Below are 27,899 nucleotides of genomic sequence, written 5' to 3'. Positions count from 1 at the left end.
GTAATAGAGAAATAATTACTTTTCTTTGTTTTTAGAGAGTGAGATCAGAGCCAGGCTTCAAAGTGCTTCACCTCCAGCCAGATGTGAGTCCTTCACTGATTTGTCTTCTCACCTCTAAACATCCAACCTGAAGCTCTTCACCTTTTTGGTCCTTTCGATCAGATTTAAAACCCAGTCATGACACAGTTCCTGGTGTTTTGTTTCTCTCAGGGACGGAGCTGGATGATGTGAAGCGCCTGCTGAGGGGAAACCGCTCCACCAGCACCAGCCCCACCCAGTCCCCCAACAACACACTGCCCATCCCCAAGAAGGCCAGCATGGAAGCCAAGGCCACATCTGAGGGCTCCTCAGGTCCCATCGGTCAGCTGCAGAGGAACATTCATCTGTGCCGAGCTTCAGAAAAGCGTTTCATCCGTTCACTGTGTTTTTGTGTTCTGTTGTAGATCAGTACGGCAGCGTTTGGTCAGGAGACGTGAGCAGTGGATATTACAGCACCAACCCCAACAACTACACCGCTACCTCCCACCTTTACCCATCAGGTCAGTCACAGAAACTCACAGATATGTTCATTTTAACTGTGTATTAAAGAAACCAAACAGGATGCAAAATGTTTTCCCATTTAAAACACACATTATAAACCCTCCAGACCTTCAGAGTTTATTCCTTAGTTCCTACTTAGGAATAAATTCTTGGAAGTTAAAGGTTTTTCCCCAAATGTGGAAAAACCTTTAACAGGAACTTTACAGGAACTTCTGAGTGTTTTCTGAACTTTCTAGAACTTATAAGGTGTTTTTATGAAATTTTCAGGATAATTGCATGTGACGTTCCATATCCTTCTGTGGCACTTTGTGAGAATTTTCCAATTATTTTCCTGATTTTTACAGGAGGATTTGTTTGTGTTTTGATGGTAGTTTTACATTATGTGGATACCAAACCTTAAAATTTACATGTAACTGTATTTTTCTATTGTTCTATTTTTGTCTTCTTTGCTTTTGTTTTAAATTTATTTTGTTTGCATATAACTTTGTTTATCCTTTTATTACACTACGTTCAATGAAGTCAAATCAAATCAAACAGACTACTTACAATTTTCTTTTTAACAAATAAAACCTTTCCTGGAACTTACACAAAAATTATATAAATTGGTGGAATCGCCCTTTTAGTGACATGTGAGTCCCAGGAAAACACTTTCTAAGTTCCAGGAATGGCACCGTTTGTACCAGAAAGCTACCTTGAAAGTTTCCAGGAAGTACCCTGTAACTCCAGTACATATAAAAGATATGATCACTAAGAGATGCAAGATAAGATTTCTTTTGTTATAGTGACTAAAAATGATAAAGAAAATTGTAAACGTGATCAAATATGATCCAGATAATCTTTCCTAACAATCAAAAGTTTTCTTGCAAGATTTTGACAATGGTCATTTAGCAAAACTCGACAATTTTGCATCTTACAAAACAGGAGTCAGTGAGTTTGCTTTTTAACAAATAAAACTTTCAATGTTCATAAAGAAAACCAAACAAATTTAAAAGTTATAGCAAACTCATGAAAATTTGTTTTCTGTCAGAAATTTACTCATTCATACAAAACAACTGATGACATTTAAATAACATGATTCACAGTGATATTACAGAAATGCTTCCATCTGAGCTGCTGATCAAAAATAATAATTTTAGCAGCTGGTGGTTTAACTTAGAAATATTTGAAGGTTTGATTGTCCAGGCTGCCACCTGTGACAGATGGACAAACCGGTCTGTTGTGTTCTGCCAGGTGCCGGAGTCCAGAACAACCTGACTCTCGGCTCTCCCTCTGTGAACGCTGGACAAGCTGTCAGCGGCTCCGGTTAGCCTCGGCCACTCCTTTGTAAAAGGTTTTCTACTGTCATTACCTTCACATTTTCACTGCATGTTGGGTTCTCTGTTGCAGTGCCAGCATACGGTGTGCAGAATAACCTGACCAGTCCAACGGTCCTCTCACCCGCTGGTGCCGGCTCACAGATAGGTAAACCACTGATCCCAGCATTTTCACATTTCATGATGATCTGCTCAACTATAAAACTCTGCTCATACTGTAATGTTATGTAACATGTTTTGGTCTGGTTGCAGTTTATGGCGTCCAGAAAAATGTGTCTGGACTAACTGCACCCACAGGTGAGGAGGCAGAAAATGTTCCCAGACTTTATCATTCTTTTTAGAAATTTGAAATTTCTGTCATCACTTGACCATTGACTACTACCAAAATGCAAGGTTATAAATGAAGTTGCCTTGTGTCTCATAGTGAGACCCAGCAGTCCCACCAGTTATGAGGCCTCAGGGAAAGACTTCAACTTTGTGCTGATAGAGAAGGAGAACGCTCCCATCAAGAAGGAGACGGAGCGGCTGGTCATGGCCAAAGACACCGGGAAGCAGTTTGTGTCCACTGCGCCTGCCACTTACTCAGGTTTTAACTACACTATACCTCTGACAGAAACAATCAAATTCAAATTCTGCAAATGCTTATTTAGATTTATTTACACATTTGTCTGAAGGAGTCTAATTACAGATGTGATCATTGGGAACATCTGGTCTTGTAGGCACTTACTCTGAGGACTCGCTGAAGAGGGAGAAACAGAAACTTTTGTCCAGCGCAGTGGATGAAGGAACTGATGCCAAATGTAAAACTTTTGAGTGTTAGAGTTGTCATCCTTAATTGTTTTGTGAAGTCATAAATTGATGTTTGTTTTAAATATTATTACTGTAGCTTCAACCTTGAAATCTACCACAAAAGACAAAGCAACCTATGCAGGTACCATTTATTGAGTTATTATGAAAACATGGACATTATGCTGTTCTGATGTACTGGTTAGCATCAGCAGCTAGCTGCTAAACTCACACCTGGCTGTTTGTTTCTCAGAGATCCGTAAAGACGAGTTGGGTTTTGGGTTCTGCTCCTGCTGCAGCTGGTGGAAGTGGCTGCTGGCCCTCGTCTGCACCCTGCTGCTCCTCCTGGGGCTCCTCTTCGGACTCATCACTTTGGGTAAGAGACAAAAATCCAGAGGAAAATAAAAGATTCTTTTTTGAAAAGTGAGCTGATCACCCAGGACCCAGTCCCAGACCTGACTGTGTCAGTACCTTGCAGAACCTCATGGTGATTTACCAAGAGGCAGTTCCTTTGGTGAAGGCCTGATCACCTGGTCTTCTGTCATAACGCCTGGATAAAGGATCGGGTTGGTTATTCAAAGTTTGAGCTGGGGATCCTGAAATCATATTGAGTCAAACTTAATCAGTCTCATTCTGACTGGAGAAAAAAAATCTACAGACATTTAAGTGAGAGTTCAGCTAACTAGGAGCAAGATTCCCTGGAGAGATTATTGGATCTTTTGTTAACCTTTTGGGCCTATGAACCATCTTGGATAAGAGATAGAAGAATTGATGAATGACAATATATTTTTGTCTTACCTTCAGCAGGCAGCAGTCATAGGAATCTATTTGATAAAGCAATTATCTGGAAAACAAATAAATTCTATCTATAAGCACCAGCTCATCTTCTTTGGTGCAATTTCTAAATGTTTGTTCCCAGGCGAGGAGGTGAGACGCCTGAAGAACCGTGTTGATGCTCTGGAAGCCGCCCCTGGCAGTGCATCAACCAGCCGCCTGTGGTCTTCCTCCGGCATCAATATCATCGACCCGCCTGACTCAGCATACATTGAAAGAACCTCTTCTGGTTCCACCCTCACCCGCTCCGATAATTCAATCAACCTCGGGCCTGGAGGAGGCACAGGAACCGGACCAGGACAGGACAACACCGCCCTGCAGAGGACCGTTCAGCAGCTGCTCAGGACCGAACTACAATCAAATGCTATGAGAGGTGTGGAAACAAAGCCCCAGGATTTAACACACACACACACACACACACACACACACACACACACACACACACACACACACACACACAAGCGCATGCACACAAAACCAAGCATTTCTGAGTTAAAGGGCTTTTTTTGTTTTGCAGAAACTCTTGCTTATTCTCTAAAAGGAGAGAAGGGAGATCCAGGACCTAAAGGTACTCACTAACCTCACAGTAATTTAAGATTGATTCATATATTCATACTTATGACTACCTCTGTACAGGTGATCCAGGGGCACTTGGACAAAAAGGTGAGGAAATACTAAATGTTTAGTAGTTCATAGGAACATAGGGGTAAAAATCTGTCTGCTTTTCAGGTGATAGTGGTTTTCCTGGACTGCCAGGTAAGACTCTGGGCAAACTAATCCATGTTTTATTCTTCCAAAGCGGTAAAAAACTTGGCTTAGCTAATCAGTTCTTTTTGTTCCTTAAGGTCCTCCTGGACAGATTGGACACTCAGGACTGGATGGACCAAGGGGACCAAAGGGAAATCCAGGTAATGGAAACTTGACTTATGTTCCTGTTATGAAGTTCAAGGAAAGAGTTGAGAATCTCCTTGTTTCTGTCCAGGTGAACCAGGTCCAGAAGGACAACCAGGCCAGAGGGGACGGGAGGGACCAATGGGCCCCCGGGGGGAGTCTGGACCGCCTGGTGTTGGAGAGAAAGGAGATAAAGGTTGAAACAGATCACATTTATTTAAAACAAGTTGAGGACGTGCTGGAAGGCCAGGAAGTGCTGATTTGATTATAACTCTGCAGGTTCTCAGGGTGAACCAGGACATCCTGGTCCTGCTGGAGGTCCTGGACCCATGGGTCCAAAAGGTGAGGACAGGATTCATATTGGATATTAAATCAGTAGAAATAAAAGTTCTTCACCTCCTGATTACTCTGTTTGTTTAAGGTGCTGCTGGAGAGCAGGGTGTCTCTGGAGTCCCAGGTATAAAGTTAGTTTCAGTTCATTTCTTTATGTTAAAGTTGATTAGACAATAATTAATGTTATATTACTGTAAACAGGTGTACCTGGTCCAAAGGGATTCCAAGGCGAAGCTGGACCGTCTGGAGCCAAAGGTACAGAAACTTTATTTCAGCTCACACTCTCATTGGGTTTTTCTCAAACTGGTGAAAACTCTGGACCCTCGACTGGTTGGTCCAGGAATCAGCAGTGTCTTACTGGAGGCATGGACTCTGCTGAAGTCTTAAACAGTTGGATCTGGTTTTACTCGATAGGTAACATTTAGCTGTGGCGTATATAATGCGCCAACTCGACCATGAAGGGAGCTACGTAGTGAAGTTAACTGGAAATTGTGTTGGCTGTAAACAACCATCCACACTGCAGAGAGAGAAGCGACAAGCCGAATATTAAACAATCTATCTGCTGATTGGCCCGGTTGAAGTTCAACTGGAGAAATCAAGCTTATTGTGACAAATCCTAGATGTATGCAGATGAGAATCGAGTGGAACTGCGTAAGAAGGCAATGGCCAGGCTGTTATTCTAGTAGCTCATGTGGAACAGGCGTTGAATAGCCAGTGATGGGCACCACTAACTCAATAGTTAAATCACCAAGTATGAAGGTTAGTTCTGCTAATATTCATAATTTTAGTGGAAGCTAATGCTAAAGCACCACTAGCTTCAGTCATGTTGATACCCACCATGAGTCAATGCCAAAATATGCTACAACATAGTATATCACCCTCAGCTATCTGGTTTGGCATTGTTATTAAACAGGAATATTCTAGATGAAGTAGCCAATGTAAAGTTATAATTACTTCTGTTCTCCATCTGCTACGTGTAATGCAGGTGACCGTGGAGCACCAGGTGTTCCGGGAATTAAAGGGGACAATGGAGAAAGAGGACCTCGTGGACCAGTGGGTACGTACCACCAGAGCTAGTTTATGTCTTTAGCTACTATTAAAGTACAACAGCTCAGTTTTCCTTGTTTTGTCAAGTAAAAATGTATAAGAGACTTCTACATGGCATGCAGTTTTTTGAAAATCAGCATTTGACAAAGTGTCAAAAGAGGAATTGTGTAACTGTATGAGGAGGTCAAGGATGCAAGAGAATTATGTGTTGGTAGTGAGAAATGGACAAGAGTAGTGGTGAGGTTTGAGGAAGGGTATGCCATGGAGGGAAACAGGTTGAACAGTTCAGGTACCAAAGGAGAAGAGATGTGCTTAGCCATCCAATACAACAGACAGAGCATGAGAGAGGTGAAGGACAGCATGCAGACTGGAGAGGAGAGGAGAATAAGAGTGACAATGTAATTTAAAATGTTAGCTACCAATCTGCCTCAAAGAAAAGCTTCAGTAGATTATATTGAAAGAGTTTTCTTAAAGGTGAACCAGGAACTCCTGGACCTCAAGGCCCATCGGGACCAAAGGGATCTAAAGGAAGTGGCGGTGAGTGGAAAGATGGAAGATCTTACTGCAGAGCCCTGCAGAACATCTGATCCACAACGTAGCATTGACATCTGTGCTTTAACTGCAGGTGAATCGGGTTCAATAGGACTTCCTGGTGCTAGAGGTTTACCGGGTCTCCCTGGTGACGTTGGTCCCCAAGGTACTAAATTCTCCAGAGCTTTTACTCTACATACAGCTAGAAATATTTTCTTTGATTCTGTCTCAAAAATGTTTAAGGATGTTTTAAACTCACCAAACTATGATAAAAATAAAAGATCCTTCCAAATAAACTGTTTGTTCTCCAGGTCCTCCTGGAATCCAAGGACCCCCAGGTACACAGCGTACACTTTTACTCCTGTAACCCAAATTGGTTTGGTTTTCTACGTTTTAAAGTACTTTTCTGGTGCCTGATGCAGGCGTTGCAGGAATTCCAGGCCAGCCCGGTGGTAAAGGTACAGCTTTCTTGTTTTTCCTTTGTGATAAGATTCACACTGTAAAGGAGACCGCCTGGAAGGCTTGAAATGATCGTTCTCTTCTTCAGGTGAACCAGGATCTCCTGGTAAAGTCATCAGCCCGGGTGAGAACAGCCTCATGTCTTCTCCCAGCATCGACCAGGAAACCCCAGTGACTCCTGTATTCAGTCTGGTTTCTTTCTGTTTCCTTCATATCCAGTAAACTCTGACACTGTGGCCATTCCTGGACCTCCAGGACCAGCTGGACCTCCAGGTTCTGCTGGGTCCCCAGGTTTGTCTGGTCCCATTGGTCCTGCTGGAGTCCCAGGCCAACCAGGTAAACCAGGTCCCGTCAATTTAAACATGTTGGATGTCTGAAAAAAGAGCCTTGAACGAGGCACATTTTATAATTATTTAGGTACAAAGGGAGAACGAGGGGATAAGGGAGACAAGGGGGACCAAGGTCAACGTGGAGAGCCAGGTAAAAGCATTCGAATCACTCTGTCAGACACTAAGAAATGTTTTTGATATGCACTTTTTAATTCACAACAAACTTGTTTCAGGCACCGGCCTTCCTGGACCCCCAGGGCTCCCAGGGTCCCGAGGTGAACCTGGACCTCAGGGGCCTCCTGGTATGTTTACAGCAGAGGTGTCAGCGTCCTGCGTCTTTAGATTCAACATCACCTGAATAAAATGGCTGATTAGTTCCTCATGAATTAACCATTCATTTGTGCTGAGTCAGAAAAACATGCAGGCCCCCGGCTCTTGAGCCAATCTCTTGATTTGAAAGAATTCAGAGCAAACGAATGACGTTGTCTCTGTTGTCTAGGTGAGGGTAAGCAGGGGCCCCCAGGCCGCAGAGGCCCTCCTGGAGATCCAGGTAAACACAAATCCAGTTTTATCAACATTTGATAGAAGAATGTATCATCAGCATAGAGAGTGATCTGTGTCTGATCACATGTTGATTTTCTGATCCGTTTCCACTCAGGTGTTGGAAATCCTGGACCTCGGGGAGAGAAAGGAGAGCCTGGCAGCTTCTTGCCAACATCTGGTTAGCAAAATAAATCATACTGTCCTTAAACTTAACCATATATTTTGTTTTTGTGTAATTATTGATGGAATTTTCCTCATTTCTCCTCAGAAACCTTCTTTGCGGGACCACCAGGACCTCCAGGTCCACCTGGTAGGGCTTCGTAAAATTTAAGAAACCATGTCTTCTCCTGTAGTTCTATCATCTCACAGACTGACCTGTTTTTAGGTAAAGAAGGAGCACAAGGATTCCAAGGTCAGAAAATATGCAAGTATTTTGGGAAAGCCTGTATTTTGTAGTGTGTGACTAAATGTAATGATTTGGTTTCAGGTGAACCAGGTCAGCCGGGGCTTCCAGGGAGTCCAGGGGAGCCAGGTGCTGTTAAGTGGCCAAACTGTTGATGATTGTCTGAGTAATGATCCTTCAGTGTTTGATTTTAAATAAGTGATTTCTGTCTCAGGGTTCCCAGGACCTCCAGGACCTCCAGGTAACTCAAACACTGGGTGTGATCTTCTTCAGACCATGATGCATATTATTTTGAACCGTTTCAGAGTTTGAGTTTCTGAGGAATTATGATGAATATTTCCACTTTCCTTGTGTGTCTTGCAGGTGGCCCAGTAAGGGCAGGAGGGGAACCTGGTAAAAATATATTTTATATTAAATATATTAACATCTACAAAGTGCAATGCTCTGGAGGTTATCAGGTCAACAGATTGTATGAAGGATGCTGCAAGATATTCTGTAACAAAACAAGACCTAGTCATATTACATGTGATCCAGAGATCATGCTAACCAGGATATTTTGATATCTGAAGATGAAGTTTAGATAGTTGACCTTAAAGGCATCCAGGTTGTGTGTACATATCAAGGCAAACACACACACACCAGGTTCCCTGCTCTCAGTGAGTTACAGTGAGTTTGAAAATCTAAGCAGGACCAGCCAAATTATCACTCCACCACCACCGTGCTTTACAGTCAGCCTGAAGTGTGCAGATATTCTGTTTGTCTTCCTCCTCCGTGGCGCTGCGCATCGTGGCCCAACATCTCTACTTTGGTTTCATCTTTCTGAAGGACATGAATCCAGAAGCGTTGGGTTTGATTCAGGTGCAGCTCTGTAAACCCAGGTCACATCCTTCCAAACAAGCTTGTCTGTTTCTAGTCATGCTTAGAGATTCATTTCTCTAAGCATTGCAGTCTGACCTCCAGAGTTCAGAGATCTTTGTGTCGTTTCCTTCAGTGGTTCTTGTTGCAGCGCCTCCGCAGGCGAGGGGGGGAACATGTTGCTCAAAAGGTTTGGTTGGTTGACTCAGCAGTGGGAAAGAAAACCACAGCAGCTGAAAATGGAACAAATTGAACTGAATCTACCAAATTTATCAAATGTGAAAACTCTGAGTTTTCAGGTGCTGACATCTAGTGGTGAATACAGAAACTGCATGTGAAACTTTGTGTTCAGTCAGTGTGTTATTGCTGTTTGGTTTAATACATTCTCATCTCCTAATGAATTCTTGTTATTTTTCCAGGAAGCTCATTCATTCCTGGACCACCTGGACCACCGGGACCACCAGGACCACCTGGGAGTGAATCACCTGCTGTTGGCCAGTACATTGCTGACTACCTCCAGAGTAAGACTTTCAGTTATTTTTTTTATTCTTGTAACATGAACAAAGAGCTTAGGGAGGCTTTCTGCTGTGATCTGCAGGTGACAGCATCAGACAGTACTTGGCTGGACCTCCTGGACCTCCCGGACCTCCTGGAGAACCAGGTTCTCCTGGTGTTTCAGAAGACGCCCTGGTGGATAACGTAGCCAGTCGAGTAATCTCCTACATCCAGAGTAAGATCACAATGTTGGACATTTCCCACACCAATCTGAAGGACGCAGCTCTTTTTCTGACTGTTCTGATGTTTGTTCTGATCATGCAGGTTCTGGCCCGGGGGCGCCTGGTCCTCCTGGCCCACCTGGATCCGTCTCTGTCAATGACATCATCAGTCTACTGCAGCGTAAGTGGCATCAAATCACAGTGATGAATCTTGAGAAGTAACAAGATGCAGTAGGGTTAGAGTAGAGGTAAGGTTAGGAGAATAGTAAACGGGTAAAAGTTGGAGTCTCTTGCATTTAAGACAACTGCATCAAAGGATCCATATTCCATATGTCTGAACACCAACATGGAGAAATGAGGAAAAGTTAAACAGATGTAACTATTCATTATAAAACATAACCTCATGTTTCAAAGCTAATATGTTCCTATTGTTATGACGGTGGACATCTTGTTTCCAGGAGACGAAGTGAGGATATACCTTATGGGTCCACCTGGCCCACCAGGACCTCCTGGAGGTCCAGGTATCGGCGGCTTCTCGATTAACCCCCAGGAGGTGGCTGAACGTGTCTACGGCCTCTTGAATCGTGAGTGCTAAGTTCATGCTTTATGTTCAGTGCAGGACAGAAGTTTTGTTCTGTCTGATTGTCGGGTTGTGTCTGTCACCAGAGAGAGGGGCGCTGGGTGCACCTGGAGCTCCAGGACCTCCTGGGCCTCCAGGGCCTCCTGGAAACCTGCTGGCAAGTAAGAGCTTTAATCATCCAGGAGCGCAGACTCTAATATCCAAACTATTTGATATCACTGCATTGGCATTCTCATTCTGATTTGACCTCTGTTGTTCCAGCTGGGTTTCAGTCTCTCATCGGCCCTCCAGGACCCCCTGGTGCACAGGGTGTTCCTGGACCACAGGGTCCCCCTGGCCCCCCTGGACCACCAGGATTTGGGAGCTACGTCAACTCGGACATCCGTGACTACCTGCAGAGTGAGTTCAGACAGGAGATGTATCTGATGAACTGCGCCTGGAGAAGCGCTCAGTGTCTGTTCTGTACGACTTTATCATTCTGTCTGTGGAGGTTTTGTTTGGACCTTTCTTCTTTACTGCTGAACTCCAAATCTGCTTTCTTTCACATAAATTGTATAAATGAATGTTATCTTTATGTTTTTGTGTAAATGTTGATATTTTAGCATAAATTTGTTAAATTTGGCCTAAAGTCTTCAATGTGTGTTGGCTCCACCCACTTTGTGAAATTTTTATATTTGTCTGGGGACAGACTCATGCTTTTATAGGGAGGACAGTTCCACCTTAAGTTTATTGAAGTTTTGGCCATATTCCCATTCCCCACTAATTATGGAAGACAATACTAACCGTGTGCCGTCCTGTCTGCTGCCCCCTACAGGCGTTTCCCTCAGAGGCCCTCCAGGCCCTCCGGGGCCCCCTGGACCAGAGGGCCCTCCTGGTCCAATCGGACGAATGGTTTCCTTTACAGACCATCACAACAGAGACATGCTGAAGCCTGAAAGACAAGATTATGTCCGGCCTGAGTTTGATGGTAAGGACACGCTAACACAGAGTTCTGGACCAGAACCGGGTCATGTAGCACAAACCTGTTGGTGGGACAGGAATGAAGTCTCTCTTTTTTCAGGTGGTGATGGTTTGAGTCGACCCATGTTTGGACCCCCTGGTCTACCGGGGCCCCCTGGACCTCCAGGACACAAGGGAGAGCCAGGTTTGGGCAGTAGCACCGAGTGGGGCCCAAACTCTATTAACTTATCCATCATGGCTGAAAGATTGACTGATTACATCAAAGGTACAGAGAAAATTAACGGAAATTTCTCTAACTTTGAATTTCTGCATCTTCACATCTTGTGGAAAACTTTTGTAATTGGACATGATTAGTGAAAAAGATTTAAGGTCAAAGAAAGCGGATAGAAAAACTCAGTTTTTAAGTAAACATACAGTAACTACAGTTTAACCAGAGGTTAATGCTCAGCAGCATCATTTATATTTTTTAATTCTCATTTGCAGCTCATGGCGTTCTGGACAGCATCGTTGAGAACTACAACAGCAGGATCTTCCAAGGTCCTCCAGGGCCACCGGGGCCTCCAGGCCCCGCCTGGTTTGGTTCCCATGGAAACGCCACAAATATTATGGAAATTATTGAAGGTAGGAAAACTACAGAAAACAAAGACATCAAACTGTAATAAATTGGATGATAGACCTGCTAACACCCTCCTGTTTACAGCCGTTAGGCAGCAGAGCCACCATGGACCTGCCGTCCACGGGCCCCGGGGTCCACCCGGCCCCCCAGGTCCACCAGGAGAGAGCCGACTGTTTGGTTCTCACACCAACGTTGTTGACATAATGGACTACATCAAAGGTAACAAACATATTTAATATTGTCAAATAAATTGGTCATAAATGCCCAACTGTGAATTTTTAATATATTTTTTTTAATTCTTCACAGCACATGGAATGATTGTGGGACCACAAGGGAGACCGGGACCGAAAGGGGACCAAGGACTTCCAGGACTAACGGGAGCAAAAGGTGAGGCACATCCAGGCAAGGAGGGCTTATTTCTGTAGAACCAGTCAGACACACAGCAAATCTAACTGCTTTACGGGACATATCAGGGTTTCTTATCAGATTTAATGAGCCTAGAGACCAAATCCTGCCTCACATTGCTTAGCAACAAATCAAGGCTGCATGTTGAGGATTTTAGGTTATTAAGAGTTTCTGTCAAAAACATCCTGTGTGCTTGCAGGTGAACGAGGTTATCCTGGGCCTCAGGGATACAAAGGACCAAAGGGTGACAGAGGTCAGTTTAAAAAAAACAGAATGAGATGTTTTACCTGCAACTTAACATGATGTTACTCCAGTGTTTAAAACACAATGGTCGCAACAAATAAAAACACATGAAGAGAGTAAAGATTTTCTCACTTAGAGCAGGTCGTTGAACAGAGGGAGCAAACGGAAGAATCCAGTAAAGACAATTAAAACCAGGAGCCTAAATACTGGGAAGCAGAGCAGCTAATCAGAGGAGATGTGAAGCAGCTGTGACAGGAAGCAAGCAGGGAAACTGAGAAGGAGACTAATTAAGACAGAGTGTCTTAATGCTCAATTTGTTTTTTATTTAAATACGTTTTTCTTTGAGTCGTCTTTCATCCTACCACATACATGTGACCTCAATCAAACTTCTGCACTTCCAGACACAAATGAGGGGCTTAGGAGAATATGTTCTGATTTTCCAAGGGAAGTAGACCTGACAATCATCTGCATAAACTTAAGATGTATTTTTAAAAAAAATGACAGCAAGTAGAGTGAAAACAAATCACCAGAGGGAGGCGTCTGAGATGCTGTAGTAATGTTTAATTTTTTAACTGAAATTTCTGTTACGTTTCAGGAGATTTATTGCTGACAAGAAGAAGGAGAAGCTCTGGTGTTTGATCGCTGAACTCGGAGCTCCAAGAGGGATCATGAAAGCTGTTATCAGCGACTGAACTTTGTGTAAAGTATTGAATTTTATGGTATGACATTTGTATTCATTATGGGCATTTTTAAAGGATGTTTTTAAAATGTTTTCTTTTATTTTTGTATGTATGAGACCAAAGGAGAAGCTTTTGTTTAGAGGAAATATTTTATTTACAGCAGAATGAAAATCAACATTATACAAGCATTTCTAAAAACTATACATGTATTTAAAAAATGAATTAATGAGTCGATATGTTTTTGTTTTCAGTCTGAATTTAGGAAGCTGAGCAGTTTTCGTATAAATAGTAATTGAAAATATTTTTCTAAAAAAAGGTGCACAGCACTCCTTCATTATATTTATTTAACAACTCAGAACAGCCAATCAAGAAAAACAATAACGAGTTGAACCAATCAGAGGTCAGAAAGGCCTAAACCAGTCAGGTCCAGTTTTTTTTAAATTAATAAAAGTAAATGAAAAGAAATTAATTTTTGTGTTTAGTTTAGTTTTCTTGAATACAGAATAAAAACCTCCACAACACATCTGAATCCTTAAAGTCGCAGTAACAACTTTACAATACATCTAAATGATTAAGGCTAACAGATCTACTTTGGGCTTTTTAAGAAACAAAATACATCATCAGAAGATAAAAATACACAAACGTTTCTTCATTTTCCAGATTTTTCTTTCTTTGCTGTTGGAGCTGATAAGTTGATGCTTCCTTAGAGAATAAAAACCATGAGTGTCTTTGAAATATTTTACAACAAACCTGAAGGCATTCAGAAGGAAAAAACTGCATCCATGTCAGCCAGGAGATGAGCATCAGAGCCTCAACAGAACCACAAAATCTAAACTATCTGGATGAAAATCTGCTGTAACCCGTTCCTTCAATAGGAGTGTTTTAGCCACAAATACATTCTGTATCATAATCACTTAGAATTGACTGACTGATTCATGTTTGACCATAAAAAAACAGAGAGCGATCCGTAGTGTAAACGTCTGCAGGGATCTGAAGGTGGAGATATTTCCGGTTCATCAGGCACTGGGTTGTGGCGACTGAAGGGGCGCCGCAGCAGCTCCTCAGACTTCCTGTCCTTTGTCGGCCCGTTTGGGTTAGAACCCGGTGGAGTGGACGGTGGGGATCGGGTAGAACTTGGAGATGCGGCTCTGGGTGGTCGGGTTAAGGCACTCTGACTCCCCGCTCATCTTGAAGAACACTTCCTGTTCCTGCAGCTTCCTGGCGAACTCCTCCTCCAACGCCTGCAAACAAACATCAGTTACCATGGAAACAAACAAGGTCATAGAAAGTGTTTTTTCAGACTGTATGGAGCAGAGAGTAGAACTGTAATGCTACTAACTAAGAGTTATCAAGCTAACTGTGCAGTTAGCATGCTACCTGCAGCCTCTAACCAAACAGATCGTTTAAAAACTATCAAGTTCAGAGTTTTCTTTCTATATTTTTGTCCTTTTTTCACCAATTTCACTTTAAAAGTTAAAAATTATAATTCAGGTACTTCTGTTGCGGCTTTTGGAACGCAGGAGATAGAAAACAGTTTCTATACAAAACCTCTAAACTAGTTGTAGGCTATGTTTACCACCAATGCTTGTTGAGATATATTCTACACATACTGAGGATCATATTAAAGCCCTTTGGCACCATCTAGTGGTCAGCGTTTTCGATGCATGCCTAATTCAATTCATTATTTTGTTGCTAAAATGTAGAGCTGAAACGATTAATGGAATTAATCATGATTAATTTATTACCGAAATAATAATTAAAGTAGTAATAAATTAATTGTGAATTGGAATACACACTAATAAAAAGCCATTTTCTCAAAGAACAAATTCAGAGCAGCAATTAAGCCGAAAGTGTACAAAAATATATATGTTATGCATTTATCAAGATACATCTATTTATCACCTTTTGCTATGAAATTCTTAACGGTTTTATCCAAAAATTAATCAAAAGGTCATCCCTGCACTGTGCTGATGTTGCGTCGAGCAGAAGGAGCTGAGCTTTTCACATGTTGATGTTATCGTTAGTCGCAGCCCTACTAAATGTAATGTAGTCTGAAATCCACTTGACATGAGAAGAGAGCATGTGATTTGATCTAAATAAATAAAGTGCAGGCGGTCTACCTTCTTCCTGGGCCGGAGCTTCTCCCTCCACTCCTTCAGCTCCACGCTGTGGTCCTCGTCCAGCTCCTTCAGCTTCTGGGTCTCATGTTCGATGAGCAGGTGACACTTCTCATTCTGAAACACAAACATCTCTTCAGCTCTTTCTGCTATGAAAACCCAACTTTAACACGGCTAAAGCAGTTTTCGCATTGAGGACCTGCAGCTGCTGCAGCTCCCGGATGTTGGCGTCGCATTGCAGCTGCAGGTCTCTCATCTGGTTGTCGTGTTTCTGCTGCTGGTGTAGACGCTCGTTCTTCTGCCTCTTCTCCTCCTGAGCTGCAAACTGGGAACAGAGACAGCAATGAGGCCGGCTGGATTCATTCACAGCTTCTCTCTGACCTGAGGCTCCATCCCACCTGCTTGACCTTGTCCCTCTCCTGCTCGGGGGTGATGAGTGCTGCGGTGATGCGGAGGCTCTTCTTGAACATAGCCATGCGCGTCTTGGCTTCGCTGCGTTGGATTTTGGGCAGCCGGGCTCGCTCCTGCGTCTGTTTGCTCTTCAGCTCCTCGATGAGGCGCTGGTTGTAGCGCTGCATCTGCTCCATCTCCTGCAGGCACAAACCAGCTGCTGGGAAAATTCTCAGAACCACAAGACGGGTTTTACTTTGATATTTGGGAGCAGAACAAAGTGTTGCTTCTAATTTCTGAATCATTTCCCTCTGCATGGTGATGAACTAACTGACTGAGGAAGCCACAGACTCCAGCTGATGTCCAGCAGCTCCAGCCATGTTCCTGTACCTTCTCATGTCTCTTCAGCAGCTGGTGTCTCTGCATGAAGTACTGGTCTTTCAGCTGCTGTTTGAACAGCTGGTGTTTCTCCTGCAGGTGGCGCTCTTCCATCTCCCACATTGCAGCCTCTCGTGCTGCATGCAGAAACAAGAGAAGACGACAAACATGAGGCGGACTTCTATTAAGTTGTTTAAATAAGAAACGTTTGCAGCCGTCTTAAGCTTATTTTATAAAGATCTCAGTTTATGACCTTTGAACCCTGTCACTTTCATTTCCAGTTAAAGCTGTTCAGGATGACCGGGCCAAACCCACATTTCTGAGCAGTGACTCATTTATGCTGCGTTCCAGTAACCGGGGAAATGTGAAGTCTGAGCTGGAAAACGTCTTAACGTTCTGGTTAAGAAGTTAGAATTTCAACATGGCGACGCCCATAAACATCATTTTACAATTTACTTTCCATTAACGAACACCACTTTTAACGTGTTCAGTTTAGAGTAGTAGGCATTGATTTAATCAGACTCTTGCATCTCTGTCTTATGTTTCCACCACAAGGATGATGCGAGGAGCGGCCATTTTGAAAAGTGAAGTCGTCCTTATAATTCATACCGGGGGTGTTCGGAGTCGCTCCCAGTTTCCCAGTGGGGAAACGATCACACTGGGCATTCCAGTTGATTTTTCTGACTGGGAAGTTGGAATTTTCCAGTTCAGAGTCCCAAGTAAAACTGGAACGCAGCATCAGAGCTGGACAAGGACTGGGTGACTCAACATGATGACCAGCTGCAGATGAACCAAAAGCAGCTGATTTCATCAAGAATATGTGGCTCTCAGAGTCACTTTCTACTAATTACAGTCAACTTTATACACAAAACTTTAGAAACAGTTTTATTTTATTTAATTAGCTGATTCACACAATCACAAATTCCTGAACTATTGCAGCTGTTACCTGGAAGCCATGGTTAATATTTAACAGAGTCGACCTCCAGGTTATGAGTATTTGCTGCTGAGTGTGAAGTGGCCTAAAAACGGAAGACTGCCCCCTATTGGTTGGGGTCTGTGTCTTTGTGAAAGTCCTTTGATGGTGAATAAAAACCATGTAAAACTGCAGGTTTAAATTTCTACGAAGTAAAAGCATTTCTTCTTTGACTGTTGATACTGTGTTGCTCATCTGAAGCACTTAGCAAACTTGGTGATTCTGGATCATCAAAGTTTATGAAAGTTACAAACAAAACATCAAAGCTAACTTTGATGTTTTGTTTGTAGCTTTGGGATCTATTTCACAAAGCGTGAAGGAAGGTGAAACAGTTCCTGATTAAACCTCAAAGTCAATCTGGGGTGAATTTAAGTTATGGGATGCTCTCTTCCCCCTTTTTCAAAGAAAAGACATAAACATTTTTAACGAGGACACCTAAATAATGTGTTACAATTTACTTGATAAAGGTAGCAGTTTTTAATTAAATCTAAAATACTAAGTAATTAGAAGATTTTCCTATTTATTTTCTATGAATTCATCGTTAACATCAGTTCTCAGCTAGCTGTGCCATCTGGTGGTGACATATTTAACATTTGGGCTCCTGGTCTTTTCCGTTACAGCGGTGTTAAAGCTGAACCAGGGTTCACCTCTGAGCAGCTGCTGCTTGTGGTTCAGGCAGTCTCTCTCTATGGTGGCCAGCTCGTGCTTGTGTTGCTGGATTATTTTCTTCAGCGCGCTGTCCAGATCCTGCTGCTGCTTCTGGAGGAACTCCTGTTCCTGGATTCAGAAGAACACACATGGTTTTTGAATAAAAGTGATATTGAGGTCATTTCTGCACCAACATCAACGAGCAGGGCAGGCCCTCTGAGGTCAGATAAACGTGTCGCTTCCAGGCTCACAGCCAAGCTGTCAGCCTAAGAACAGCTTGAGCTGCTAAACCTGCTGTTAATGAGCGCTTCACCTGTCGGCCATGTTATTCTGGGCTCAGCTAACTCTGAAGGAGTCTGACCTTAACACAGTCAAATGGCACAGAAACTGAAAAACAACCAGAGATGAAAAACAGCTGATATGATGCATGTCAATCAGCTCTGACATCACAGAAACTCTGCACCAATGGGAGTCTGGATTATGATAACTTTCATCTTCATCGTCCCTGAAGGCGACAAGCGAGAGGGAAACTCAATAATCTGATCCACAACACTCTTCAAGGTAGATTTTTTAAATTTTCTTTTATTTTAAATGCTTTTTTTGGTAAAGCACCTCGAGACGACATTTGTTGTGAATTGTAGCTATAGAATTAACATGAGAGGCCAAAGACAAACTGCTTCTAACATGTGGCCAGATGTTGCTTCTGCTGTTAATTATAATGAAGGGTTGAGACAAAATCATTTGAACATTGTTTTCATTTTTGTCTTAAATAGGTATTCCAGAGTAACCTTTACTGGTAAAAACAGGCCAAACGTTTCCTCTGACATGCTGAATGGCCGCGCTGCTTCATGAGGACGATTCAAACCACTCAATCCTGACATCAGCCACTCCCTGTGGATCACAGTCCACTGTCCTCCCACTCACACTCAGACACTGAGCGCTCCGGCTGGTGGAAGTGGTTTTAAAGTGCTATTGGTTTCATTAAACAGCTTCAATCATCAGAACAACAATGGCTCTATGATTTAATATAATAAACATTTTTCAGTGTCAGAGAGGGTTGGAACAGAAAATCCACTTTACGACATTTCATTGTGTCACAAGCTGTGGAGAAAGTCCTGTTTGCTGTGAGGCAGGGTGAACAACAGAGGGAGCTAAAATGAGGCAGACAGTATAAGATTTAACCTGGCCTGGTGGGACAGAAGCTGCAGAAACTCTGGAGGACAGATGAGGGCGCAGTTTGTCTCAGCGGAAACATTTTGGACTCTTGAGGGACAGAATGTGACGGTAGGAGGTGAAAGTGGTGGACGGCTGGGACTCACCTCTTTCTTGCAGTTCTTCAGCATGTTCTGGCACTTGGACAGCTCCTTGTCCTGCTCAGCTTTGATGCGCTTGGCCTCGTCTCGCAGCCGGTTGGTGTGCTCCTGCTCCAGCCTCTCGATGGTCTGCTTCTGCTGCCGCTCCAGGTTCTCCACCTCCTGGTCGTACTGACGCTTCTTACTCTGTCCAACACAAACCGCCTCATCACTCAACCGTCTCCATACATCACTGAGACTTTCTGTGACACTGAAGCTCAGAGGGGTTGGAGGAAACATTGTGATGATAGAAGTCAGGAGAGGAGTGAGAAAAACTAATATTGCAACAGAAAAGCAAAGCTACTCAGTTCTGAGCTCTGAATTTCCCAATGTTCACATGTGATGTTCTAACTTTATTATTAGATTTTTTCAAAGAAAAACTGTTAGAAAAGCAGTTGTTTTAAACAGTCAGGAGACTTGATCCAGTGATGCTCCTTTGAGCAGCAGCTTTCACAGAATGTGACTGAGCTGCAGTTTGCTGGGAGGCAGTGAAGTTCAGCAGCTTTTAGCTGAGCTGATCAGGGTGATAACAGAACGGTTTGTAGCTACGGTGACCAGGTTCAGGAAGTTCACAGTGTCATGTGAGCAGGGGAAACGGCTCCCTGTGCTTATCTCTAAACAGAAACTACAGCTGCTGCTGGAGCGGATCCGTTTGAAAACAAGGCTGAAATGTTGTGAAGCTGGAGGAAAGCAGACTCACAGTGGTCTCCTGCTCAAAGCGTCTGTAGATCTGCTCCTTCTGCTGCTGCAGCTTGTTGCTGAGCTGCTGCTGGGCTCTCTGCTCCTCCTTCTGCAGGAGACGCAGCTCCCTCAGCTCCTGCCGCCTGCAAGAGGAGAAACAGTACAGTCATAAAAAATTCCCAGTTTAACTCATTTTCATATTATTTGCATAATAAGTGTTTGGTTTGAATGAAGTGACATGAGCACCTGAGGAATCTCATCTCCTCGTTCTTGGTGTCGTTGTCAGTGACGATCTTTGATGTTGTGACGCTCACTTCCACCCCATCCACCATGAACTTACGAGTTTTCTTCAGCGTCTTCTTCTGCCGTTTGGAGTCCTGAGGAAACAGCAAGAAGGTTAAAAAGGAAAAGGTCTTGCTGTGGATTTATGTGTGTTTCTGAGGCTTACCTGTATAGAAACAGAACCAGGCTCCTTTGTTTTGGACAGGAAGCTGGAAATGGACAGATTGAGGTCTACTGAGCTGTTGTCTGCAGCCGAGCCCCTTCCTGAGTCAGAATCTCGCTCTTTTTCGTCTTTGGCTTTGTCCGGAACCTTCTTCTCCTCTTCAGCATTCATTCTGTCTTTTTCTACCGGCTGCTCTCCGTTTTCCTTCTTCAGGACTTCCTGCTCTGGCTCAGGTAGAGTTAGAGTCACCTTGAGATGTTTGTATCGGTCCTCCTCCTCTTCCTGAGCTGGAGTGTTTCCTTCTGGTGCAGCAGGTGAGTCAGGAGGCCCAGGAACCTCGGCCGTGTCCACTTCCTTTTCATCCTCCACGTCTATCTCCAGCTGCTGCAGCTCCTTGGACGGTGTGTCTGGTTCGGCCTCTGACCCCGGTGAAGTGGCATCAGACACGGCCTCTGGAACGTTCTCCTCTGACGGTTTCTCTTTAGGTTCTTCTGGAACTGGAGTGTTTGGAGCTTCCTGTGGTTGCTCCTGTGCAGCAGGCGCAGCAGGTTCTTCTGTGGAGACGGTTTCCGCCACATGGTTGGAGTCGGGAAGCTTGGCCGGGGAAGGAACTGGTAGGATCGGTTCCATCTTCTCAGGGACTGATTCCAAGGGCGACAGAGGGATCTTTTCGTCCTCGGAGCTGGCGACGCTGACGTCAGACGGAGCCCGTTTGTGGCCCTGGAGGAACCATGCAGAAGTTAGAACTGTCATATAAATGCAGAGTCAGCAGAAAGCAAATCGTATGAAGTAACAGCTTCAGGACTCAAAAGAACATCCCAAGCACAACTAAACAACTGCAGCTCCTGCTGTCTTCCACGTTTAACCTCCTCTGCAGGCTTTCTGCAGGTTTCACCAACTCCCCCATTATGAATGGGATTTAAGACTTGCACCTACACAGAAATGTGCAAACTTCGTCCAGCCAACTGGCGAAAAACGAACACTTACACATGACAGAAGCAAAAAGAGGAAGCTATCAAGGCTGTTAGCAGCGAGTTAGCAGTAGCATCAGCCGTCTCGAGTCAGTGAAGACGTCCGAGTGCGACTCAAGCATTTGCCTGACCGAAACGATTCGTGAGAAAACAAAATGAAAATAATGAGGTTAAATAGTGACAAAATTTAAGGCATTGATGTCAGCTTAGTTTTTTACACTAAATTTTAACCATTTTAAAGGCCTTCATTTTAGACATTTGAGGACTTTAAGAATGAGCAGGTACCATGCTGTCAGATGTTACCGTCTTTAACTTATGCTGGAAGATTTATGGGTGAGTCAGATAAATGTGATATAGATGTAGAAATGGATATCAGGCTGTTGCTGTTTCTGGTGTAGAAAGTTAAAACAGATGTGGTCTGCATAGAAACTGGTTTTTCTAATATCTGTGCTGGTGTGGACGGATCTCCAATGTCTGCAATTTATTATTTTGACCAATTTTCTTCTAGATTCAGTTTCTTGTTTTCAAATTGCTGAATCCTCATTGTACCATTTCACTCACAAAGAGCAGGTTTATGATTTTAATGTGATGCCAGCTTGGTGCTGTGTTCCAGTCATTCTGGGTTTCATGTGGCCTTGAGGAGCTGCAGTCATCATGATAAACAATGGAGAGATCAACGCTCAAAGTGACCCAACAGGAAGGATGTTTATGCAGAAACAGAACTAGAGTAATTAGTGTTTGCAGTGGCAGCATTCCCACGTCCTGCACCTTCTTGGCTTTTGAGGATGAAAACATTAACTAGGATCTTTAATTTTCCATCAAGCAGAAATGCCTAGCCCATAAAAGCATGATCTGAATAACAATCCTCTTTCTGTTAACTTCATGTTCAGAACTCAACAAACACTGATCTTGAGTCTTTTTGAATTCCTGTAGGACTTTAGTTTCTGTTTCAAACAGAAGGCATACCTCTAGAATGTGCAGCAAGCTCACAAATGTTTATATTATAACCAATCCTGGTTTTGTTTTGATCATAAAGAGAAGATATTTGGACAGCTGTTGGTACTTTGAGACATAAACGGTTTGATCTTCCTGCCTCCATACTGAATATGAGACTTTAGCCGTTTCTATTACAGTCAAAAATAACAGATCTTACAGTCACAATAGATATTTAGCATTTTCTTTTTAATACAGTTAAAATACTCTTGAGTTATGAGTGAAAAGTATCAAATATTAACAACCACTCTTTTTTTCATGTCATAAATATCCAGTAAAATAGACTTTGATGTAAATATCTACTCACCAGATGTGCCTCGGTCTCTTCCTCCTCCTCTTCCTCTTTGTGCTCTTCGATCTCCTCGGTGACCTCAGCCTTCGCCTCGGCTATCAGCTCCCTCAGCGGCCGGCTGTCAGTCACAGTCGAGACGAACGAATGCTGCACACAAGACAAGACCGAAGGCTTGTTGGTAGATAAAAACCAATGTCATTCCAGGCGTTGTTCATAAGAAGAGAAATGGAAACCAAACTCAAAGACTCAGCCAATGATCAGCTGCTGGGTGTCAGCTACCTGTAAACAGTCAAACAATTAGAAGAATGTGAAGATAATCAAGACGCCCAACAAAAAACCCATGATAGAAAAATAATATGATGAGAAGAGACTACAGTATGATTTGCTTAAGAACACGTTCAAAACGCAAAATGGAGCAACAATGTTGTTTGTCAGACGACCCCAAACACTAAATTCAAGCCAGAGTAACGCTGAAGTGAAGTGGGTTGACATCTGGGTCTGTGCTGATAAATCATCCCAGATTTCCTTACTTTTAAGATTTCGGTCGATACTTACAAGTGAAACTGATCTTATTTTCTTATTTACCTCGGCAAAGGTCTGAAAATCAGCCGCTGTCCTCTTTTGCTCCGTTAGAGATGGCTGTTGACTGATAAGTCTGCACATGAGCAGTTATACAATAGGCACCCCACTGTTGCTAACTTCATCGCTATATTTAGCAACTTTTCTGACAAAAAAATAAAAAATAAAAATCTGTACTGGCAGGTGAAGTTTTTCAGCCAGAAACTGCAATTGTTGCTCCTCCAGTAACATTAAAACTGATGTTTTTGTCCTGAGCTTGAAACCCTGTTCAGAGGCAGCAGAAGCTGGTCGACTCCATGCAGTGCAGATTTGAAGCCGTTTTTAGAAACAACCAAATCTTAGTGCAGTGATTCACTAGAAGGTCAAATCATCAAGCAGTAAATATTTCAGTCTGAGCGTCTGCAAAGAGAAATGCAGAAGCTGCTATTACTAATCTTTTTTCTTTACTTTCCGCAAATTAATAACAAATCTGATCATTTCTGTTTCAACCTTCTGATTTGTGTGCATGGAAAGAAAAACTACTATTCTATTTTCAGCTTCATTTACTTTCAAGTTGAAAGCTGTTCAGAGAGATAAGAAGCAGAGACGTGACTCCGCTGATAACTGATCCCAGTTAGAGACAAACTGCACAAAGTTTAAGACTCTGTGATAACACATTAAACACATTATGCAAGACCAGCGGAGTGTTCAACACTAACCATCGTCTGCCTACACTTAACAGTAAAAGCACTTCAATCCATCAGCAAAATGCAAGATTTAAACACGGTCTCACCTTCTTCGGTTTAGAAATCTGCTGCATGTATTCTATGGCAGGCCTGATGATGTGAAGCTTCTTAGATATCAGAACCTTCATCGGCGGCAGGCCGCTGTTTTGTATTTTTAAACCCATTGCGTTGTCTGTGCAGTGCTGTGGTTTTCCCAATGTGCATGAGGTAAAATGCGTCCGGCGGGCCTGCCTGTCTGCACACTGAGTGAATGAGCGGCTCTGGTTTAGCACCTTAAACCCCACGGAAAAAGCAAAGCCTGCTCTGCTGACGTCAGCTCCAGCAGAGGGATGAGTGTCAGTCCTACTGGGACAGACGGCTCAGAGCGTACAGAGCGGCTCAACAGATGTCGCACCGGGTTCTGATGGCAGGTGGTGCATGGGTGGAGGTGGGGGAGGAAGTGGCTTAGAAGTGGCCAGGTGTTGGGGATAATCACACATTGAGACATTTAGCTTTGGACAGACGGTACCTGAAGAAGCTGCGCTGCGGTCCATCTGCTGTCTAGGTTCTTGTCCAGGCAACGTTTCAGGAAGTCGCTGAACTCTGGAGACCTGAGCAGAGAAAACCAAACATTTAGTCAGCTGTTCACTCAGCTGTCAAACAGAAACATGGCAACTCACCAGCGCGACGGCTGCATCAGTGTGGGCGGGTCGGACTTTGCGATCTTCAGCAGGACTCTCATGGGGTTCATCTCGTGGTTCGGGGGCTCGACCTGCGCCAGCTCGATTAAGGTGACCCCCAGGGACCAGATGTCGGCCTTGTAGTCGTATGGACGGTCCTTGGAGGTCTCACACATCACCACCTCAGGGGCCATCCTGAAAACATTCATCCAACCTTCAACTTTCACGTTTTATCAAAATGTTTCAACAAATAAAAACCTGAAATGTGTGCTGGGCTTTTTTCTTTACTTACATGAGGATAATTAATTTATCCTCATGTATAAATGAAGGTATTTGCAAGAGAAACAACTATAGTGAATAATTCTTCTTAGTCCTAATGTGCTATATTGATTATTTTGGTTTTCCATATGAAGTGAATGAGTGTTTTTCATTATAGTATAATTAATTAGTTTTGATCTATGGCCTCTTTTTTGTAATTGTTTATTTTTGTAGTTACTTTTATTTTTAATTTTCTATGTGATCTATGTATGCTACGTATTATTAGTTGTTTATGTTGAATGTCTTTCTTCCTTTTATTTGGATCTCCATTAGTCGTAGTTCTCTGCTTCTACTCCCACTACTCTAACCTGGTGGATTCACTGAGGGTGTCATGGTAGTAATGCTCTTACATGTATGTTGCGCCCCTGCAGGTTTTTGGGGGCATGCTGAAGGAGTATGGGGTATCTGGGTGGCTTTTAATAGAGTAGAGTAGAATATTTATTGTCACTCTAACAATGAAACATTGTACAACAAAATTTAGGTGCAAATCTCCAGATAAAAACAATGACTCACCTAAAACAAAGATTATAAATAATTACTTTCATTGCATTTATCCCTTGATAAAAAGCTAACTGAAAAATGACCACTGACCAAATTGACCACTTAGCAGCATTCAGCATGGTGATGGCTGATGGATAAAAACTGGTTCTAATCATTCCTTGTAGAGCTGCTTCTGCCTTCTTGGCACCAAGTCAAGTCTGTTTCCAGTTGGACTCGGTCAGGGCTGTCCCCTGTCCACCAGTCCTGTTTCTGGTGTTCATGGATGTGATGGAGGTGGTGGAGAGGAGGGACTGTGTGTTATGTCACACAGACCCTCATCCCAGCGATCAGGCCATGATCCGCTGGGATGAGGGCAGGCTCCTCTAAAGCCTCTCCAGTTCTTTAACTGGTTCTTCTCCAGTCTGTCCTGCTCAGATTCGTCTCCTTTAGCAGATCATTCATGTTCTTCCCATGTATGGTGCGCAAGCAATTTCATTGGTAGCAGAATGCCTGCATTGATTGGCCTGCGATTTACGTCACTGCATGAGTGCAAATCTCCAAACAACATCTCAACCACTGCGATGTACCAGTGGACAAGTCGCCTGCTATCAGAGAGCAGCGACAGGAAAACACGCGTCAATGTTTGGAGCAGAATAACTGCAAACGGCAGAAGAACTTGTCTTGGAAGAACTGGAAACCAATGAAGAAATGAGAAACTGTCCAGCTGTGGTCAACGTTCTGTTTGAGACAATTGTTGTTTTGTCCTAACCGGTGTGAAACGCTGTTAGCTGCTCAAAGTTGACAGGAAGATGAAGTTAAATACACAACAGACATAGCAGAAAACCTGCTGGTGGCTGCATATAATTTGTAGCTATAATTGGACAAAGGATCGAGTCAAGCAGGCACAGAAAACTTCTCACATTTATACTGCAATACAAAAATAAATAAAAAATCCCTAAAACTCTGTATAATTTTTTTTCTTCCTCACAATTATGCACAACTTTCAATCACATAGAAGCCTAATGAAATACTTTGAAGTTGATGAAAAAGCTCATAAATGCTTTTGTGCAGCTCAATATTTTCTGGGAAGTTTACTTTTTATAAAATGTTGCATTAAAATAGAGGAATTATTCCTCCACTTACCAGTAAGGCGTTCCAATGAAAGAATCTCTCCGCTGAAGCGTCTTTGTGTTTTTGGCCGATACGCCAAAATCAGCTGAAAGCCACAAAACACAGAAATGAGTCAGAATAACTGAATCAGGAGACTTTGGGTCATGTGAAACCAACAGTCTGATTTTCCTGCAGGCAGATACTCGGACACCTCTGTGTGTGTTATGTCACTGGACACAATGTCTGCTGTGTATTTCACCATGACTCATGCCACTCCGAATAAACCTGCACTACTACAGCTTCTGTGGTGAGCAGCACCAAACGGTGGATGCTGAACAGGAAAGCCACAAACCAATAAGAGACTGAGGCGTCACACTTCATTTCAAAGCTCTTATTATTAAATAGTATGAATCTTTAGGTTTCTCTGTGGTTGATTCTGTATTTATTTGGCAAGAGTCTGTCAGTATTTCTTATCTTGGTAATATTTGCTCAGTCTGCTTTGCTAAAGTAGATTTTCTGGATTCTGACTGAGCCATGAAAAAGTTGATTCTTTAAACGCAGAATATTAGGTTTTATCATCTATTATTACTGACAGAAAGTTTTCAGTTTGTACAAACGAGCACGAAGCTGGACAGGCCAACATTTTTCTTCTATTTAATCCAGATGCTTGAAATGAATCACCAGAAAGGCGTCACATGAACATAATATGGGTCTAAATTACCAAGGCTAAAATAATGGGAGTTAAAAACTACTGAAGTGGCAGAACTGTGTTTATGACCTAACACTTTGTTTTAAAAATGAAATAATTAAGTAATCATTTGAGGAAAACATCACAACAGTATTCCAGGTATCTAAAATGTTGAATTATTGGTAAATATTTGCAGTATCTGCTGGCAGAGGTTAAATTCATGTGAAGAACAGAGCCTTTGTTTAGAACACGGGACGCCATGGCGCCGTCACCAGCTGGTTCTTACCCAGCTTCACGTCTCCGTCCAGAGTGAGGAGGATGTTGCCGGCCTTCAAGTCTCTGTGGATGATTTTGTTTTCGTGGAGGTAGACGAGCGCCTGCAAGGTCTGCTTACACACCACCCGGATCTGCGGCTCGGTCAGGGGTCTCTCCAGTTCTGCGCAGAAGAGGTACAGTTGCCATGAGCATGTGCTTTAAATCAGCTCAGCATGGCACGCTAATGTAGCCTAATTGTAGGTGGTGATACGGCTTAAACCACAATTAAAGTCTTGCAGAAAGCAAGAAAGAAAGCGACCATGTGGGTGGTCCGCTGAGGCCTTTTTTCACTTTCGCTGCTGGTTCAAGCCATTTCCCTGTTGGTGAAACAACCTGTGATAAAAAGTGGAACTGCTGACTCACCGAGCATGACGGCATCCACTGCCCCTCCTGCACAGAACTCTATGAGGATCTGCCAACGACAGGAGAAAACACAGGACCAGCGTTAGCTTCCTAACATCTGCTTTACTTCAAATAAAACACACATGAAGCTCATAGAAGATTTGACCTCTCACCTACTTTAACGGCTTTTTTTAACCAGACTATTAAGTCTCCCCAAAATAACCTTTAATTGTCCACAGGTGACCTCTCCAGTTTTTTCAGAATGGTTGTTGAAGTAGTTTCTTACATGTGAAGGATTTTATTTTCCAAATTTGTAAGTTTGTCAGAAGGAAAATAAAAAATTATTTCAATTCAAACCAAAAGTACTCTATTCATCCTA

The 27,899-nt window shown here is 43.0% G+C and overlaps 2 protein-coding genes across 2 annotated transcripts in view; one reads left to right on the top strand and one right to left on the bottom strand.

Annotated features, from left to right (window-relative positions):
* LOC106935468 (collagen alpha-1(XVII) chain-like) overlaps positions 1 to 13,530 on the top strand; it is a 20,903-nt gene extending 7,373 nt beyond the window's left edge. The window contains exons 7-54 of the mRNA XM_015015947.1: positions 36 to 83; positions 211 to 360; positions 444 to 539; positions 1,771 to 1,842; positions 1,927 to 2,001; positions 2,106 to 2,150; positions 2,278 to 2,439; positions 2,573 to 2,653; positions 2,740 to 2,784; positions 2,893 to 3,015; positions 3,559 to 3,846; positions 3,991 to 4,041; positions 4,110 to 4,136; positions 4,203 to 4,229; positions 4,319 to 4,381; positions 4,456 to 4,560; positions 4,644 to 4,706; positions 4,786 to 4,821; positions 4,899 to 4,952; positions 5,683 to 5,754; positions 6,219 to 6,281; positions 6,370 to 6,441; positions 6,587 to 6,613; positions 6,698 to 6,733; positions 6,823 to 6,858; positions 6,954 to 7,070; positions 7,152 to 7,214; positions 7,297 to 7,365; positions 7,563 to 7,613; positions 7,722 to 7,784; positions 7,875 to 7,916; positions 7,992 to 8,018; positions 8,094 to 8,138; positions 8,224 to 8,250; positions 8,373 to 8,402; positions 9,284 to 9,385; positions 9,463 to 9,594; positions 9,684 to 9,761; positions 10,039 to 10,164; positions 10,247 to 10,321; positions 10,422 to 10,559; positions 10,975 to 11,127; positions 11,221 to 11,385; positions 11,604 to 11,741; positions 11,821 to 11,955; positions 12,043 to 12,123; positions 12,341 to 12,394; positions 12,980 to 13,530. Of these exons, the coding sequence (XP_014871433.1) occupies positions 36 to 83; positions 211 to 360; positions 444 to 539; positions 1,771 to 1,842; positions 1,927 to 2,001; positions 2,106 to 2,150; positions 2,278 to 2,439; positions 2,573 to 2,653; positions 2,740 to 2,784; positions 2,893 to 3,015; positions 3,559 to 3,846; positions 3,991 to 4,041; positions 4,110 to 4,136; positions 4,203 to 4,229; positions 4,319 to 4,381; positions 4,456 to 4,560; positions 4,644 to 4,706; positions 4,786 to 4,821; positions 4,899 to 4,952; positions 5,683 to 5,754; positions 6,219 to 6,281; positions 6,370 to 6,441; positions 6,587 to 6,613; positions 6,698 to 6,733; positions 6,823 to 6,858; positions 6,954 to 7,070; positions 7,152 to 7,214; positions 7,297 to 7,365; positions 7,563 to 7,613; positions 7,722 to 7,784; positions 7,875 to 7,916; positions 7,992 to 8,018; positions 8,094 to 8,138; positions 8,224 to 8,250; positions 8,373 to 8,402; positions 9,284 to 9,385; positions 9,463 to 9,594; positions 9,684 to 9,761; positions 10,039 to 10,164; positions 10,247 to 10,321; positions 10,422 to 10,559; positions 10,975 to 11,127; positions 11,221 to 11,385; positions 11,604 to 11,741; positions 11,821 to 11,955; positions 12,043 to 12,123; positions 12,341 to 12,394; positions 12,980 to 13,023 (3,872 nt within the window). The 3' untranslated portion in view covers positions 13,024 to 13,530. The remainder of the gene's footprint in view (positions 1 to 35; positions 84 to 210; positions 361 to 443; positions 540 to 1,770; positions 1,843 to 1,926; positions 2,002 to 2,105; positions 2,151 to 2,277; positions 2,440 to 2,572; positions 2,654 to 2,739; positions 2,785 to 2,892; positions 3,016 to 3,558; positions 3,847 to 3,990; positions 4,042 to 4,109; positions 4,137 to 4,202; positions 4,230 to 4,318; positions 4,382 to 4,455; positions 4,561 to 4,643; positions 4,707 to 4,785; positions 4,822 to 4,898; positions 4,953 to 5,682; positions 5,755 to 6,218; positions 6,282 to 6,369; positions 6,442 to 6,586; positions 6,614 to 6,697; positions 6,734 to 6,822; positions 6,859 to 6,953; positions 7,071 to 7,151; positions 7,215 to 7,296; positions 7,366 to 7,562; positions 7,614 to 7,721; positions 7,785 to 7,874; positions 7,917 to 7,991; positions 8,019 to 8,093; positions 8,139 to 8,223; positions 8,251 to 8,372; positions 8,403 to 9,283; positions 9,386 to 9,462; positions 9,595 to 9,683; positions 9,762 to 10,038; positions 10,165 to 10,246; positions 10,322 to 10,421; positions 10,560 to 10,974; positions 11,128 to 11,220; positions 11,386 to 11,603; positions 11,742 to 11,820; positions 11,956 to 12,042; positions 12,124 to 12,340; positions 12,395 to 12,979) is intronic.
* On the bottom strand, positions 13,204 to 27,650 carry LOC106935469 (serine/threonine-protein kinase 10-like). The gene is made up of 16 exons (XM_015015948.1): positions 27,542 to 27,650; positions 27,150 to 27,299; positions 26,209 to 26,281; positions 24,268 to 24,462; positions 24,117 to 24,198; positions 22,320 to 22,451; positions 20,052 to 20,768; positions 19,850 to 19,980; positions 19,623 to 19,746; positions 18,890 to 19,069; positions 17,570 to 17,699; positions 15,962 to 16,086; positions 15,580 to 15,771; positions 15,381 to 15,506; positions 15,185 to 15,298; positions 13,204 to 14,305 (listed from the first exon to the last, which is right to left on the bottom strand). The coding sequence occupies exons 1-16, from the start codon at positions 27,546 to 27,548 to the stop codon at positions 14,159 to 14,161; spliced, it is 2,625 nt and encodes an 874-aa protein (XP_014871434.1). The 5' UTR covers positions 27,549 to 27,650; the 3' UTR covers positions 13,204 to 14,158.
* Between the last annotated feature and the right edge of the window lie 249 nt (positions 27,651 to 27,899).

Source organism: Poecilia latipinna, unplaced genomic scaffold (genome assembly GCF_001443285.1).
Source record: "Poecilia latipinna isolate Pla-1442-1.1 unplaced genomic scaffold, P_latipinna-1.0 Scaffold1968, whole genome shotgun sequence".
Lineage (NCBI taxonomy): Eukaryota > Metazoa > Chordata > Actinopteri > Cyprinodontiformes > Poeciliidae > Poecilia > Poecilia latipinna.
This window is presented reverse-complemented; position numbering and strand designations above follow the sequence as displayed.